The sequence below is a fragment of the Typopeltis vanoorti genome, chromosome 12 (genome assembly GCF_054136105.1).
Source record: "Typopeltis vanoorti isolate ZY-2024b chromosome 12, IOZ_Tvanoo_1.0, whole genome shotgun sequence".
Lineage (NCBI taxonomy): Eukaryota > Metazoa > Arthropoda > Arachnida > Uropygi > Thelyphonidae > Typopeltis > Typopeltis vanoorti.
In genome coordinates, this window is record NC_143560.1 from 50,417,717 (window position 1) to 50,434,037 (window position 16,321).

Sequence of the window (16,321 nt, forward strand, 5' to 3'; positions counted from 1 at the left end):
ACGTGCTTTATAGGTAAAATTTTCCAACTGTCATACAAAAATACAGTTATTTTTGCAACATAGTTAACTACAATGATCATAAAAGAGAAGTTAATTTTCCGACGTGTAATAATAAACAACTCATCCAACAATACGGAGTGATTACCCTATTATCGGAATGGATTCTCCTCCTGTTGACATGCGCAGAAGTGTCAAAGCATCTCGAATCTGAGGGTGTACTATAGCAACCAAAGATTTAAAAAGATGCTTGAATGACATTGAAAACGTTTTAAATTTTTTCAGTGAAAATGATCCTGATTTAGGAAGAAGTGTTATGATTAAGTGATCAGTGTTAAATGCAATAAATCCGTATATGCAATTGTTAAATGAAAGAGAAAAAACATAAACAATCAACTTTAGATTCGTATTTTAAAATGTTATGATTTTATTTTTGTCAGGTATGTAATATTGACTTTTTATTTAATAAAGCTTTTCTTTTTTCAAAAGAAGAAAGTCTTGCATTTTCTTTATGTACAAACATATCCCTATTATGGCCCTAGTATTTTTACCTCTCAGAACGAAGCTTTGCTTAACAAAGTAATTTTATGGAACGCATCCTCTTTGTTTAATCGAGGTACGACTGTATATATATTTTAATTATAATACTGTATAATTTCTGTTAATTTAGTTTACAATATACTTTTAATTTAGTGTGCAATGTGGACTTAAGCCTAACATGTGAGTTCCTGTCATTGCACAGGGTGCAATGACAGGAACTCGCATGTTAAGACAAAAAAAACTTAAGACAAACTTGCATGTTAGGCTTAAGTCCCGGGTTGAACTCATGTTGGAGACTTAATTGACTAAAATACCAATGGAAAATGATTAAAGCTAATGTTTAATTCATCCAATATTTCATCTCAGTCACAGAGACATCTTCCAGGAGTACAATGTGAAGTAATCACACACACACACACAAAAAAAAAAACTGAGTGAAACTTTTATTGACAAAAGTCTAGAATTATGTAGGGCACACTCTGTGGGCACTTGCCCAGAGGGTTCAGTTGTAATGCATCATATTTATTTAGATTAGGTTGGTTTTTGAGGGCAGCTGCAGATTCTAAAAACTCTCATTTCTTCACCTGATGCAATGGAGCATGATGGTTTTTTCCATCCCCATTTGATTGTGTGTGTAGTATCTGAAGCAGGGTCTGCTAGGAGATCACAGTCATGTTTACAGATGTTAGATGTAATTTTTACATCTCCTATGGGTGATCTAGTGATCACAGCAGACCAACTTGCAGAAACAAGGCCTCTCTTGTAGAAGTTGCACCTTCCTATTTAATGGCTATGGTCTACAGATTCAACAAAATAGCAGTTACTTCTTTTCCCCAATCTGTGGCCTTCTCTGCATTAAGAGTTTAGTAATGCCATCACCATTCTCTATGTCCAGGGCACAACTGAAAAAAAATCACCTCTGCACTGCCTTCATGCCTCACCAACGATTATCTTATCCACTCTCCTAAGGACTAAATCCTTTCTCTCTCTCTCGTTCCTGTTGCATATCAGATACCCTGTTTTGCAAATTGGCATACTATGGACAAACTTAAAGATCAGCTATGACCAACTTAATGGAACAACTTAAAAAAAATACATCTAATGTAGTCATGTAATCATGACTACAGTCAATCAGATCATGCTTTATATACTACACATGCAGAATCAAAATGAAGGGGGGGGGGGGTTAATCACTATGCTCTATGACAGCAAGTTTAGAAATGACTCTTTAGTCTACAGCTGCTCTCAAAAAATAATCTGATTATATATGGATGCATTAAACTTCAAAAAATACAGGAATCTGTAATTTTCAGAGTTCCAATATCACAGCTGAGGCTTCTGGCAGGCATCCATCCAGAGGGCACCCTACCTAGTTGGACTTCAGTCTTTTGCCTACTAAAGTGTTTCACTTAGCTCTGTGTTGTCTTTTGTGTGTGTGTGTGTGTGTGTGTGTGTGTGTGTGTGTGTGTGTGTGTGTGTGTGTGTGTTAGAATTTTATATTTCCTGAAGATGTCTTGACTAAGATAAAATATTATAATTAAATATTAATTTTAATCCTGGTAATGGACAAGAGGACTGATGTCCTCATTGTTCATGTTGGAGTTTTACTCCATTAAGACTCCAACAAGAACAATGAGCACATCAGTTCTCTTGTCCATTGCAATCTTGAACTCTCTATACAGTTAATTGATTATAGTGTCTTCTGTTCTTTGTCATATTTTTGTGTACCGAGAATGCTAGTTTGCAATCTGGTGAATAAACCTCAGTAGCTTAACACAACATATTTCATTCTTGTAGTGTTATGGACCAAAGGATTAAAAATGTAAACACGTTTTTTTTAAGCCTAGTTGTCCAGCATCAACTAAAAAAAAAACTTGGAGGTACTACTAAAGTGAAAACCAAATCATTAACTTTTTTTATAACATAAAAAAAAAGTTTTTTAAATTAAGCTTAAATGTATTATGTACCCATGAAAGGTTTACTTGTAAACCTTAGTACATTTGTACCTTGGCTAGGCTAAAGATTACCCCCACCCCAGATCATTTTTATCGATTTTATTTTTCTGTATCAGCTACTCTACAAGCAGTTAATATCATCAATAGCTTTCCTTCAAACATTAGGATACACACAACAAAATCACATTTCTAATACTGTCACATTCCTGAAGAAAGCCAGCAAAGACTCCTAATAGAAACAATTCAAAAAATCAGTTGAGGTGGTTGGGACACCAAGTAAGACAATCCCACCCTCACCTATGTTCAGTGCTCTTGCTCCTTAAAGACGAACTAATGGACAACAAGGAAGACCACTAAAACAGTTATGGTGATACATAAGAAAACTTATTTTTCAAGATGAGGCTCATGAACCTTCTGACATTTACCATTTTGCATAAAACAGAGCACCTTGGATCACTTTCATATCTTAGACTGTTATCCATGAGTTTTTGTTATATGAATATTTCTGTATTCTATTTGATCACTGATTTTATAATTTTTTTTGTATTTTTATTTATTTTTCACATAGTACGGAAACCCTGGTCTAGAGACAAAACATAGAACTTTTTGTAAAGTCACACCAGGTCTCCAATAAATGGGATGATCGTTTCACACCAGACAATGAAGTTAATTTCCAACCTAAAGACAATCACAAACATCCATGCCCACAGCAAGATTTGAACCTGCAGCCTGTTATCTGGAGAACGGACACGCTAACCACTCACACAATCAGGCATACTATTAACTGCAGTTAAAAAACTGTAAAAGTAGAAGTGGCAACTGAGTAGCTAATTGCATTGATTTTTCTATTACACTTTCTTAAATATACACAGTCATGAATTATCTTAAAAAAACTTAAATGAAATAAATGTATTTGCATTTATAAAACAGCAGAAAGCCAGCATTAAATAATACCTGTATCCTCTGCTCCTCCTGTCTCTTCCTTTCTTCTTCCTCTTCTTGCAATTTCCTTTTTATTTCTTCTTCAGCCTTCTGCTTCTCTAACTCTTCCATTTTTTTTCTTTCTTCATCTTTCTGACACTCCTCCTTCTTTAGATAGTATCATAAACAAAATACATACCAGTCATTAAACCTACCAGAAAAATTTAAGCTACTTGCAAAAGTTAATTTTACTGCTATATGATGCATTACGGACAATTATTTTCCTGCCACTGCTAAGACAGATTTCTTTTAATTACAATAATATAATTATCATTTATAACCTATGCACAGCAGTAGTAACTTCATACAGCCATTCTCGAACTAAACAATATGAAAAGTTACACGATCATCATAATGAGTTTATTCATTACACCTTTTATCCTATTTCTAGTCAGTGGAACCTCATTCTACTTTAAAAGTAATTTAGTTCACAAACAGCAGTAATCCCTCGATTAATGCGCCCCCGATTAGTGTGTCATTTTTTTCGATACCCAAATTCGATCGGTATGTCTCTAAAATTCGATTAGTGCACCTATATACATCTTAAAAATAAATGTTACAGATTTAAAAAATTTTCGATCTATACATTTTTATGGCTAACTATTTTAAAAAATCACTCACCAGGATGAAATAATTTAGTTACCGATTTGAAACATTTTACAAAGTTATTTTTTTAATGGCATACTGAACTATTTCCATGTACACTATGTTCCAAATTTACCGCCAAAATTTATGTCGTCTGCTTTACATAGTATTTTGCTGATCGTATCTCATGTAATTGTTTTCCTTACTTTTTTTTATTTTAAATTATTTTCCTAACCTTTAATCATGAGTAAAAGAATTAGTCAGCAAAAAATAGAAGTGTGAAAATGATTCGAAACGTAATCTGATTGGAAGAAAAACTTGAAATAATAAAGAAAAATGAACAAGGCGAGTCCAGAGCAAAGATAAGACAAGAACCCAAAAATGGGTGAATCAACTGCTGAATACAAAGAGAAAGGTAAGGCTGTTTCAAGAGTTCATCATGCATGCACTCGAAATCAAAGTATTATAATGACTGAATTAGAGAGACTTCTTTTTACATGGATCGAAGATTGTAACCCAAAATGGATCCTGCTAAACACTGGTCTTATTAAATCAAAAGCATTAAGTCTCTTTACAACCTGGAAAGAAAAGGCTATCGATGATGGAAATGAAGAAGAATTCCATGTTAGTGCTAGGTGATTTGAGCGTTTCAAAAAGAGAAATAGCCTACATACTGTTCTAATCACAGGCGAAGCTGCATTTGCAGATAAGGCGATATCCAGAGATTTTGAAGAAAATTGTGTAAGAAGGGGATTGTTGTGATCAACAAATATTTAATGTCCATGAAACTGGCCTTTTTTTGGAAGCAAATGCCTTCCAAGACTTTTCTAGCCAAATCAGAGAAATCTCAACCTGGTTATAAAGTTGCAAAGTCAAATGAAATTACTGCTAGCAATATGCTAGCTGTTTGGAAGCACATTCTTGCACATTGTGCAAATGATTTTAGAGGCTTTTCAAATGAATCTAAGTTAATTAAATCTCAATCTGAGAAGTTGAGTGATTCTGACCTGCTAAATTCAGATGCACAGCAGGAAGATCCTAAAGAATATGAAGAAAATTTAATCACTGACAAGCCCAAAGAGGTTTCAAAGAAACAATTTGAAAATAGTTTTCGTACGATCAAAGTTTTTAAACAGCAATGCTTAGAGACTGACCCTGGTGAAGAGAGAACAGAAAAATGTGCAGAAGAGGCAATGGGGCCATACCATCAGCAGTTGTATAAAAAAAAAAAAAGAAACAGAATGCTCGCCAAACTACGTTAGCTCGAATCTTTGTTACGAAGCAGAATAATAAATTTATATTCTGAATATGTTTTATTGTCTTTCAGCTTCATGGTTTTCCTTTAACTAGGCCCTGAGACATACCCTAATTCTGTTATAAAAAAAAATAAAGGTCAAAAAAGAAATCTGAGGAATGAATTATACATTTTCCCATAGGTTATTATATTCGATTAGTGCATTTTCGATTAATGCATCTGTTTTAAAGAACGCATTATGCACATTAATCGAGGGATTGCTGTACATCACTCATGTTTAATATTACATATTATAGTGACATTAATAGTATTTTATTAAAAGCTTTCTCTTAAGTTCTGTTTTCACTAAAATATAAACTGAACTTTTCTCAATTTCATTATCAGATAATACATTATTTTCTACTTAAAAATTATATTACTACTGCTCTTATCACATGAAATGATGTGATGTAATTTGAAGCCAATTTTAAGACAAGTTTTGTTTTTTACTGAAGTGGAAAAGAGGAGTAGTTTTTGTCAGGAGAATGAAATACAATCAACTTTCACTGAGCAAATATCATTATAGTGAAATCACTACAAATAGTTACTGAAATACATAACACCACTGCTGTTCTAAGGACAACTGATTAAAGCAAACCTACCAACTATAACAACCTACTACAGCCAATGTCAGTTGTACTTTAAAGATACCAAGACATTACATACTTGTTTTAATTTTTTCCTAAGGATGCAAAGTAATGTTTTGCAAGTGAAATATACTCATGTCAGGGTTAAAATTTGCAAGATTTAAGAACATTTTCCCACTTGGACAACTGTAAAAGAGAACAGGATTGTCATGAAGATATACTAGGAGTCACAGGAAAGTGATCACTTCCATATATGTTTGCTTTGACATCCTACAAAGAGTGGAATAATGGTATGATAACAGACTAAGATGAAGGCACGAAGAAGAGCAATATACTCAACTAGTCTGCTCATTTGTGTCGTCACTCCCCTAAAGAACATTGCATCCACTGAAGTTCCCCATAAGAAGTATGAGTGGATGCAATGGTAATATAAAATTATCAATGCGTCTAAGTTATCTCAGAATCTCATGGTAAATCCCACTGAAAGGCAGATGACCGCAACTTCCAGAGCAACGCTGATCTGAACACTGAAAAGGGTGGGGGGGGGGGGGGGGTATGCTTGCACAAAAGAATAAAAACTCTTCAATGAGGATTTTGGAAGTTTTTTCCCACTTGGTTAGACTATAATAAATTTAGTTTAATCCTGTATCCAGGTGTCAGCAAACAAAGTTTGCGCCTGAAGTATCTTCAGGACTGAGGCAACTCATGGTAAAGGTGGACCAAGGTCTCATCACTCCTTGTCTTAGTATCCTAAGACATTATACATGTCTGCAAGCATTATACATGCTTGCAGACATGTATAATGCTATGCATTAAGGGCAGAAGTATCTCCCATAATGCAAAGCACATCTCCCTGCAGACATGTTTGAAACATGTCTGCAGGGAGATGTGCTTTGCATTATGGGAGATACTAAGACAAGGAGTGATGAGAGCTTCGTCTACCTTTACCACGAGTTGCTTCAGTCCTGAACTCGTAAACTCTGTTTGCTTACACTTGGATAAAGGATTAAATTAAATTTATTATAGTCTAACCAAGTGGGATAAAACTTCCAACATCTTTCTCTAAATCCAGAGTAATTTAATAATAAGGTGGTAACTTATTATTAAATTACTCTGATAATTTAATATCTTTTGGCAACTTGTATAGATATATATGACTTCTCCATTGCTTCTGCCTTAGTATCACCACCTCTGGGTCAGGCTCCCAGTGACAAGAATTCAACAAAGGTTGAAACCGGTTGGAAGCTTGGGTGATGAATGGCAATGCTGTAGTCCATGAAGTTTTAACTGAGGCTTGGCTGTTGCTGTCACCCAGGTCCTGGGTGGCGGTGGTGGGTAATGAATGGCAATGCTGTAGCCTGTGAAGTTAACTGAGGTATGGCTGTTGCTGTTACCCCTTGGATGAGATATGAGCGGCTCTGCTCAGTGGTGGGGTGAGCCTGCAACAGTGTAAATCCAACTGGTTCTGAGAGTTCTTCTCATTGGCAGGGTGAGCCTGTTACTGAGGGGAACAACGCTGAGTTTTTGGAATTTAACCTGTACTTGACATTCAATAAAGGTCGAAACCAGTCTGGGTAGTGGCCCTTCCCTTAATGCATAGCATTATACATGTCTGCAAGGAGATGTGCCTTGCAGTATGGGTAGGCTGCCCATATTTCCTTGAAACGAAAACAGGACATCAGATGGCAAAAATGGGACGGGGTTATGTAATATTCTGTATTCATGAAAAAGTAAGACGATAAAAAAGTTTTATTACGTAAGCATATTGAACTTACCATTATTCTTCGGTGATGACAGAACCCATACAAAAAATTTAGGTAGACGTAGAGGTGGGGGGACTGTATTTTGCCACGATCATGAAATGAATATTTCTCCAATGAAGTGATCTTACACAGCAAATTTCGGTCTTTCAATACCTGATCATAAAACTTCTCACACTCCATGACACAATTTTGTCTTGCAACTTAACATAGCCCTCATTGTCTCTACCCATAATCGAGATTTCTCCTTTGACCATACACTGTTCATAACAGAAAATATTCACTCAACAGGTGCTGTACTTTGTGGAAGACAAAGAATAAACTCTACAATATTACAAAAGTCTTGAAAGCCTAGGCGTTTTTCGTGCATTTCCGAAAAAATCTGTACCCATCTATAAGATACAGGAAATGTGTTTCTTTATTCCATGTTCAACTGCTTTACAATTATAGATATAGATATTATTATGAGGATCAAATGATCATATACATGAGTTTCTTCTGTGCGTGTGATGAGTTCCTCGTTCAGGCTGTCCTGTATTTCTTTCCATTCAGGTGTCTTAGTAGCACCCACTTGAACTTGTTTCCTAAACGGCACTTCCACTTGTTGACATATGCTATTCTAGCTGGTTTTATAGAAATTTTCAACTACCTCAAAAAACTTAGCCTCATTAATTTCTCCTGAATCTACTAACATTTTCAGTTGTTTTTTTGACATCAGTAGTTACAAACACTTCACTTTTTCTGGATTCTAAATTGTTTACCTCGATTTTCAATGTTCATGGCTACTTCTGTAACTGAAATATTCTGATTTGGTAGGTGCTGAAGAAAATTTTGGTTTATAAATTTTATTTATCAGTGTTGACAAGCAGACATTTGTGCAAAAACTCTGGCCGTGAGGCACAGTATGATAAGCAACAGGAGCTTTGCTTTCACTATCACCATCACGTTTCACCATAAATGAGCTGATGTTTTTAACTGAAGCCAGAGTCTTTTCAGCGTCTTTATGTTTCTGGTTACGTAGATGTTGGTTGATATGTCGCTTTTGCCTCCATGAGCAATGGAAAAATGGATATTACAGTGTTTGCATACCACTTTTGTTCCATCACTAAACTGCCTGTTCAGTTTAAAGTATTTGAATTCTTTCTGGAGATCGTCATTAAAATTGCAGTTTCGCCTTTTGGCACTGAAAGGATAGACGTAAAGCTTTAAAAAATAAGACTTAAAAAAATATGAAATTTAAACTACCAGATTGAATAACAAAGCCACCAGTTAGCATACAGGCAAAACAAAAACTAACGCTACAGCAGAACAGAAGCCGCATCTGAGACGTGCAAGTGTTGCCAACATGTACTTTTTTTTATTTTCTCTGAATAGATCACTGCAGATATTGATATTTAGTATCGAACAATGTGACTCCATGGTTATCCAAATTACTGGTATCCATGATATTGACATATGATTATAGGTTATGAATAATAATTTATGATTGACCAATATGAAAGTATATTTATAGTTTTTACCAAAAAAAGGGACAAAACTGACATTTTTATTAAAATGATGGAACGGCCAGGAAATATACAAAAAATGGTACTGTCCCGTTCAAAATGGTACATATGGTCAGCCTAATTATGAGAGATACTAAGACGAGGTATGAGAGCTTGGTCCACCTTTACCACGAGTTGCCTCAGTCCTGAAGATACTTCAGGTGCAAACTTTGTTTGCTTACACTTGGATAAAGGATTAAATTAAATTTATTATCTTCAATGAGGAGGTTCATCTCCTGTTCTGTCTTTATGAATAGTAGTGAAATGCCTTAAGGCTGTTTACTGGATTTTAAATATGTTTATGCAGAAGGAGACCTCTATACCATCAATATTTCAGCAGAATTCAAAACAGTGCACTGTAAGAATTTATTCCTTTTGCTTTTGTGACATCCAATTTCCAAACTGTTCGTGGCTTACTTTTCTCTGGCTTCTGTTCATCATCTAATTTTCTAAAGCATAGAGAACTAGGGGTGCTCTCCTCCTGCAGAAAAAGGTTCAATACATCTGATACATCACAGTCAGTTCTTATGTTTCCTTGAGATTCAGTGGATATAAAAGTATCCAACAAATCAAATGTGTTGTGTGGTTTTCTTTATATTGGTCTTGCCAAGTTTTTTTTCACAGGCATTCTTACAAGAGTAAGATCAATATAGCTTGGGCAATGTGCTTGATAATAAAGCACTTATGATTAAACATTCAGGTTTGTGTTGCTTTTGATATTTTTTTTTTACTTGCCACCTTTCTCTTTGCATAGTGATACAAGGTATTCTGTTTGGGCTGAAAATTTTATATCTCTTTTCATCCTTTCAGATTTAGGATGATGGATGGAAAACCTAACATGACAGTTGAGATAGACTGCTTTGACAGACAAAGCAAGGATGATGTAATCTGGTTGGTAGCAGGCCACTATCCCTGCATATCACGATGCACTTCATACTGTCCTTCTTACACTCACTTCATCAAGAATGCCCACATATATGCTTACTCCCCCCCCCCCCCAACTAGTTTTGATTTCCCACCTCCAAACTCTCATGGAACAACACTTTCTTCTCCAGACACCTAACTCCAAATCTATTTAAGTTCCTTTGTTCCATCAGATTAAATCCATCAAATTCGCATTATATGAAGTGAATATGATGGATGAAATTGTCCTTTTCAATTTGCTCCATAGTATGAATCCAGCAGACTAATAATCTTCACTCTGCCACTCTTTTTTTTTTTTTTTTGCTTCTTTCATTAATCTTTCTGTCAGACTATCTTCTTCATGTTTCAAATCATTCACACTTGCCAAAATAACTTGCTTTCCCTTTTTTTTCATGCAATCAAACAACATTATTAACATCCTTAATCTCTGCAACTGGGAAGCATTACTTCATTACACTCATTTCCTCTTATCAACAAATCATTAATCACCATACAATAATGTAACCTTTCTTTCTCTCACTCTTTGTATTCTGCCATCTCTTTCCTCATCACTTCTTTCTTTTCTGCTAAACTGCTCAATAGCATTTCCGAGTCATTTGAGCTCATACTTTCATGCTTTGTCCTAAAAAACCACATAAGCATTCTAAGAAACAGGTTATAACAAACTTAAGGAGAATATCTGCTTAATCTTATCTAATTATTAAATTTTATATTAATGATTACCATAATATATTTGTCACTTAATCGAGAAGACACATTGTTTCCTCGACAAATAAGAAATTACAGTAAATACAACAAAGTTTAACACACTGTGAGTATTAAGACTGCTGAACACTTCTCATAGGAACTGCTTCAGTTTTTGATGTGTTTTGACTATGAAAGAAATCTTATGAAATTGAAATACTGATACAATATTTGGAGCCACATATTGTATCAGTATTGCATAGTTTGAATCAGAAGAGAAAAAATAAGAAAATAGAAAATTAAAAAAAAAAAAAAAAAAAATATGAGAAATAGTTTTGTGTTTGCATTTGGCTTTCTTGTTAGCACCCAACAGCACATTATAAAGAATGGCTCTGCACAGTCCTCTTATGCTCCTAACTCTCGGGATGCAGCAAGATAAAGTTGCCTTCAAGCATCCATTGAACACTTATCAAGCAATGTTGATTCTTCTCCATTGCATGTAGTTTTTTATGCCAATAAACTGCTAATACTAAGCTCAGTTTTGTTTTCTTCAGATGTCTTTGGCAACATTCAATTAGCTGTTTTTTTTTTGTTTTTTTTAAATCTCTATCTAGCCTCATACAAGTATCAAAATCCACTGTCTGTATTACTCATACTATCAACACCATTTTTAGAATCTTTATTCTGGTTGAATTTAATTTGTCAAGCTCACTTTTACCCAATAATTTTTGATTGCAAATTCTTTGCCAAAGCTAAAAATTCACCAAGCTGATACACATTCAAGTAACTCTTAAAACCTGGCTGGTTCAAATAAATAGCCTGAGTTGATTCATCAAATGAATTCCTTATCCACTTTGCAGTTAGTGCTCTTCTTGTCTGACAAAATTAGCCCTATACATTTTTGATTGTGGGTAAGGGGGGGGGGGGGGTAATCTTTCCATGTCATCATTTTCTACCTGTCTTTCTGTCATAACAATCCTAATTTACAGGTCAGTTCCACATCCAGCTCTCATGAGTTTACCCTGTCATACAATGTTTCGTTACCTATATATACCATATTTCACTAAACAACAATTTCTCCTAGAAACTGATGCCAAATCCATTTAAGTGCAATCTATTCTATAAATACAAACCTTTCTACAATTAAAAACATTTTGTACATCAACATACCACACACCATTTTTCCTGTAGTCTGTGCATTGAAACATTAGCAATCACAGCATTCCATCTGAGTTCACTTACACTACTTGGCAAGAAGCTCAACTTCATTCTTTGCTCTTCTTTTTCATGTCATTCAAGAACTCTTCATAATCTTCTCTCATACTATACCTCTCTCCTTCAATTTGCTCTAATACAATCAAATCTTCAGCTTGCTCTATCTGTTTGCAAATAGCCTCAGTGACATCACAAGTCTTCACCTTGGTTATCCTCCTTCACTGTCAAAAAGTAATAAATTTTTCCAATTTTCTCTTACAAAAGAATCCATTCTCTTCGGTTATTTTCCAAAATTGTCAGGACATTTAAATATTTGCTGCTCATACTTTTTGGGAAATTAATAAGTGACATCCAAATATATTTCTATAATCTAACTCCAAATCTATCTCTACATCCAAATCTATCTCCATGGAAACAAAGTCGAGGATTTTGGATGCAGCTGTTTTTCCAACAGCGACTTATGGATGTGAGACTTGGAACCTAAAGAAGTCAGATAAGAAAAGGTTAGCTGCTTTTGAATGAATTAAGGAATTCAGCAAGTTTGCGTACCTAAGATCCATTATTAATGTAAAGAATTGCTGTTCAGAAGAAGAAGATTAGGAATGGCTAAAACAACAGTCAGAGAAGTCCTCCTAATGGAAGGAGGACTTCTCAGAATAGTAATAGAAGGTAAAGTTTCTGGAAAAAGAGGAAGGGGTAGACCATCAATGTCTAAAATCTAAAACTTGTCTAAAATCTGGAAGGCTGGATCTGTCTCCATGGGAACAAAGATGAGAATTTTGGATGCAGTTGTTTTTCCAACAGCAACTTATGCATGTGATTTGGAACCTAGATAAGTCAGATAAGAAAAAGATAGCTGCTTTTGAGATGTGATGTTACAGAAGGATGTGAGGATATCGTATACTGAAAGGCATACAAATGAATGGGTGTTAAAAAGATCAGTAGAACTTTAAGGCTCCTTAAGGATATTGATAGAAGAAATTTAAAATATTTTGGACACATTGAAAGGATGGACTTCTCAGAACAGTAATAGAAGGTAAAGTATCTGGAAAAAGAGGAAGGGGTAGACCATCAATGAGATGGATGGATAGTGTGTGTAGAGTGACTGATCTTCTGAGAATCGAAGCCTCCAGAAAAGCATACAAGAGGACTACATGGCAAGGCCTGGTGTGGCACATCACTGAGCATTGGAGTGACCATACGGCATCTGTGGATGACCAGTGAACATTTGTTATATATTCGACACAATACACACAAATGCAAGTTTATTTTTTCTTTGATCATATGATACTTAAATAACAGTTACACCTACCTTTAACACTGTCTTATTCTCTTTGGTTTCTTCTTCTATATTTACATTATTGGCTGCTTCAATATCCCAAATGCTGCTCCCTCCTGGACTTGGTGAATTGGTTATATCAACAGGCCATGTTCCTTAAAAAAAAATAAATAAGAAAACAATTTTGTCTATCAGTAACAATTTTAGAATTACACATGAATTTATTGTTGCAAAACATTTTTTATCCTTTTCATTACACTCTCAATGACAGGAAATGATGTGTCCATGCTAAACCTTAATGACAAGGTTCTGTTTAAGACTAGTGCAAATTTCTTCAACTCTGTCATAGCTAATAATGTTTGACTTGCAACTGATCATTGCTCGATTTACTTAATAAGATTTCCTCACCTCATGTATGTTCAGGCTCCAGAAATCCACTTGCCACTGACAATTTATCAGACACAAGTGGATAATGAATTTTCATCCTCGGTTGGTTTAAATTCATTCAAAATATTGGGAGTTTTTTCACTTGGTTAGACTATAAATTACCATATTTGCCGATGTATAAGACGCACCCCCTTTTTTGTACACATTTTTTAAGAAAAAAAACTTGATTACTCAATATTCTAATGAATTTACAGTATTTCAAATATAAAGTAATAAGTAGGTCTACTTTCAACAAATACCTAATCTAACTAGGAAAGAGTACCCACCTTTTAATCTTCTTCGTCAAAACCCAGAAATTCATCTCCAGAGCTAAATGAAGAGACACTTGAAACCTCTTCTAAATCAAAATCTGAGTCCTCATACAACAAACTGTCCTCTGTATCATTCAGTGCATTACTAATGCAACACTTCTTAAATGATTTAACCACAGTCTCAGTTTTCATAGCATCCCATGAAGTTCTGATCCACTTGCGAAATGCTAGGCCTCTTCCTTCTTCCTGCTGGCATAACCTCAAAATCTGAAGACTGCATCCAGCTGTTCCACTTATCCTTCATAAATCCCTTAAATTAATTAATACAGACATCTAAAGGTTGAAGCCGACTAGTTAGACCTCCTGGAATTACAGCTAACTGAGTTTTCAATCCCTTGAGTTGATTTTTAATATCTATTCTGTGAGTATCTGAGTATCGGCGTATAAGACACACCCTGTTTTTCAGACCTATTTCCAATGGAAAAAAGTGCGTCTTATATGCCGGCAAATACGGTATATATTTAGTTTAATCCTTTATCCAAGTGTAGGCAAACAAAGTTTGTACCTGAAGTATCTTCAGGACTAGGGCAACTCGTGTTAAAGGTGGCATAAGCCTCATCACTTGCCTTAGCATCTCCCATAATGTAAAGCACATCTCCTTGCAGACATGTATAATGCCGTGCATTAAGGGAAGGGCCACTACTCAGACCGGTTTCGACCTTTATTGAGTCTCATCAGTGGGAGCCAGACCCAGTGGTGTTACCAAGGTGGAAGTAATGGAGAAATCATATTTACCTATACGAGTTGCCAAAAGGTGTCACACCTTATTATTAAATTACTCTGGATTAGAGAAAGATGTTGGAAGTTTTTTTACTTGGTTAGACTATAAATTATATATTTAGTTTAATCCTTTATCCAAGGGTAAGCAAACAAAGTTTGCACCTGAAGTATCTTCAGGTCAGATACTTCAAGAAAGGTAAATATGACTTCTCCGTTACTTCCACTTTGTAGTCCATGAATGTCGTAAAAGGCAACTAAAACGGGTACCCAGTCCCTGGGGATATAACCAGGCTTCTTCTTGAAAGGTTGGGCGCAGGGCTAACAACCCTGCCCTGTAAAAACTCAACTTGTTAAAAAAGTCAAAAGGAAAATTAAAGAGATGGACTTCACAGAACAACCTGGACAACAAAAATAGGATTATGAATATTAGTTTGAAAGCTGGAATGTCTTGAGCCTGAACAGACCAGAAGCATTGAGGAGAGTGTGTGAGGAACTACTGAGATATAGAGTGAGGATAACAGTATTACAGGAGCTGTGATGGAAAGGAAGTGACATATTTGATACCAGAACACATACTATTTTATACAGTGGAGGAGATCAAAAAGCCATTGGTACTGCATTCTTGGTTGATAAAAAAATGGGAACACTGGTTCTTGATTGTAGACCAGTTAATGAACGACTGTGTACTGAGAATAAAGTTTAAGATGGTCAATATTTCACTTATATGTACACTCACTAATCGAGGACTCTTGTGAAGAAGACAAGGTGACTTTCTATGAGTCACTGGAGAGGATATATAATCACCAAAACATGATGCTAAAATGTTTTTGGAGACATGAATGCTAAAATAGGAAAGGAAGAGACCTTCCGACCAACAACTGGAAGAGACAGTGCACATGAAGAAAGTAATGAAAATGGCATCATGAGACTAATTGATTTTGCAAGTGGAAAAATATGACCATATATAACTTGTTTTCCACATAAAAAGTGCATAAATTTACCTGGAGATCAGCAGATGGAATAACAGAAAATCAGGTATATTATGTGATGATTGATAGACGACATGTGACAGATATCGTTGATGTAAGAAGTTTTAGAGGAGCGAATTGTGATACAGATCATTACTTGTTAAGAATTAAATATAAACAAAGAATAAAAATTAATAAGGTGGGTAGAGGAAGGAGAACACCAAGATATGAAGTCAAAAAATTAAAAGATGGAAAAATCAGACAAAAATATGTTTAAAGATTGAGAGAAGAAATAAATGAAGAGAAAGAGGATGAATATGTCAATGATATGACTATAGATAAAAAATGGGAAAGGATCAAGAATAAAATTACCAAAGTGGATGAAGAAGTTCTGGGATTTAGAAGTTCTGATAAACAAAATGAATGATATGATTTGGAATGTAGAAAATGTGTTGAAGACAGAAATACAGCTCATCTAAAAATGCTTGAATGGAAAACTGAAGCAAATGAGAATGAATATAGAGAAAAAT

At 35.0% G+C, this 16,321-nt stretch overlaps 1 protein-coding gene across 4 annotated transcripts in view; it reads right to left on the minus strand.

Annotated features, from left to right (window-relative positions):
• LOC150100781 (GRB10-interacting GYF protein 2-like) overlaps positions 1 to 16,321 on the minus strand; it is a 525,021-nt gene that overhangs the window by 189,895 nt on the left and 318,805 nt on the right. For all 4 annotated transcript variants that reach the window (XM_090401532.1, XM_090401529.1, XM_090401530.1 and 1 more), the window contains exons 18-19: positions 13,379 to 13,500; positions 3,447 to 3,581 (exon numbers count right to left, since the gene is read on the minus strand). In XM_090401532.1, coding sequence (XP_090257658.1) covers positions 3,447 to 3,581; positions 13,379 to 13,500 — 257 coding nt within the window. The remainder of the gene's footprint in view (positions 1 to 3,446; positions 3,582 to 13,378; positions 13,501 to 16,321) is intronic.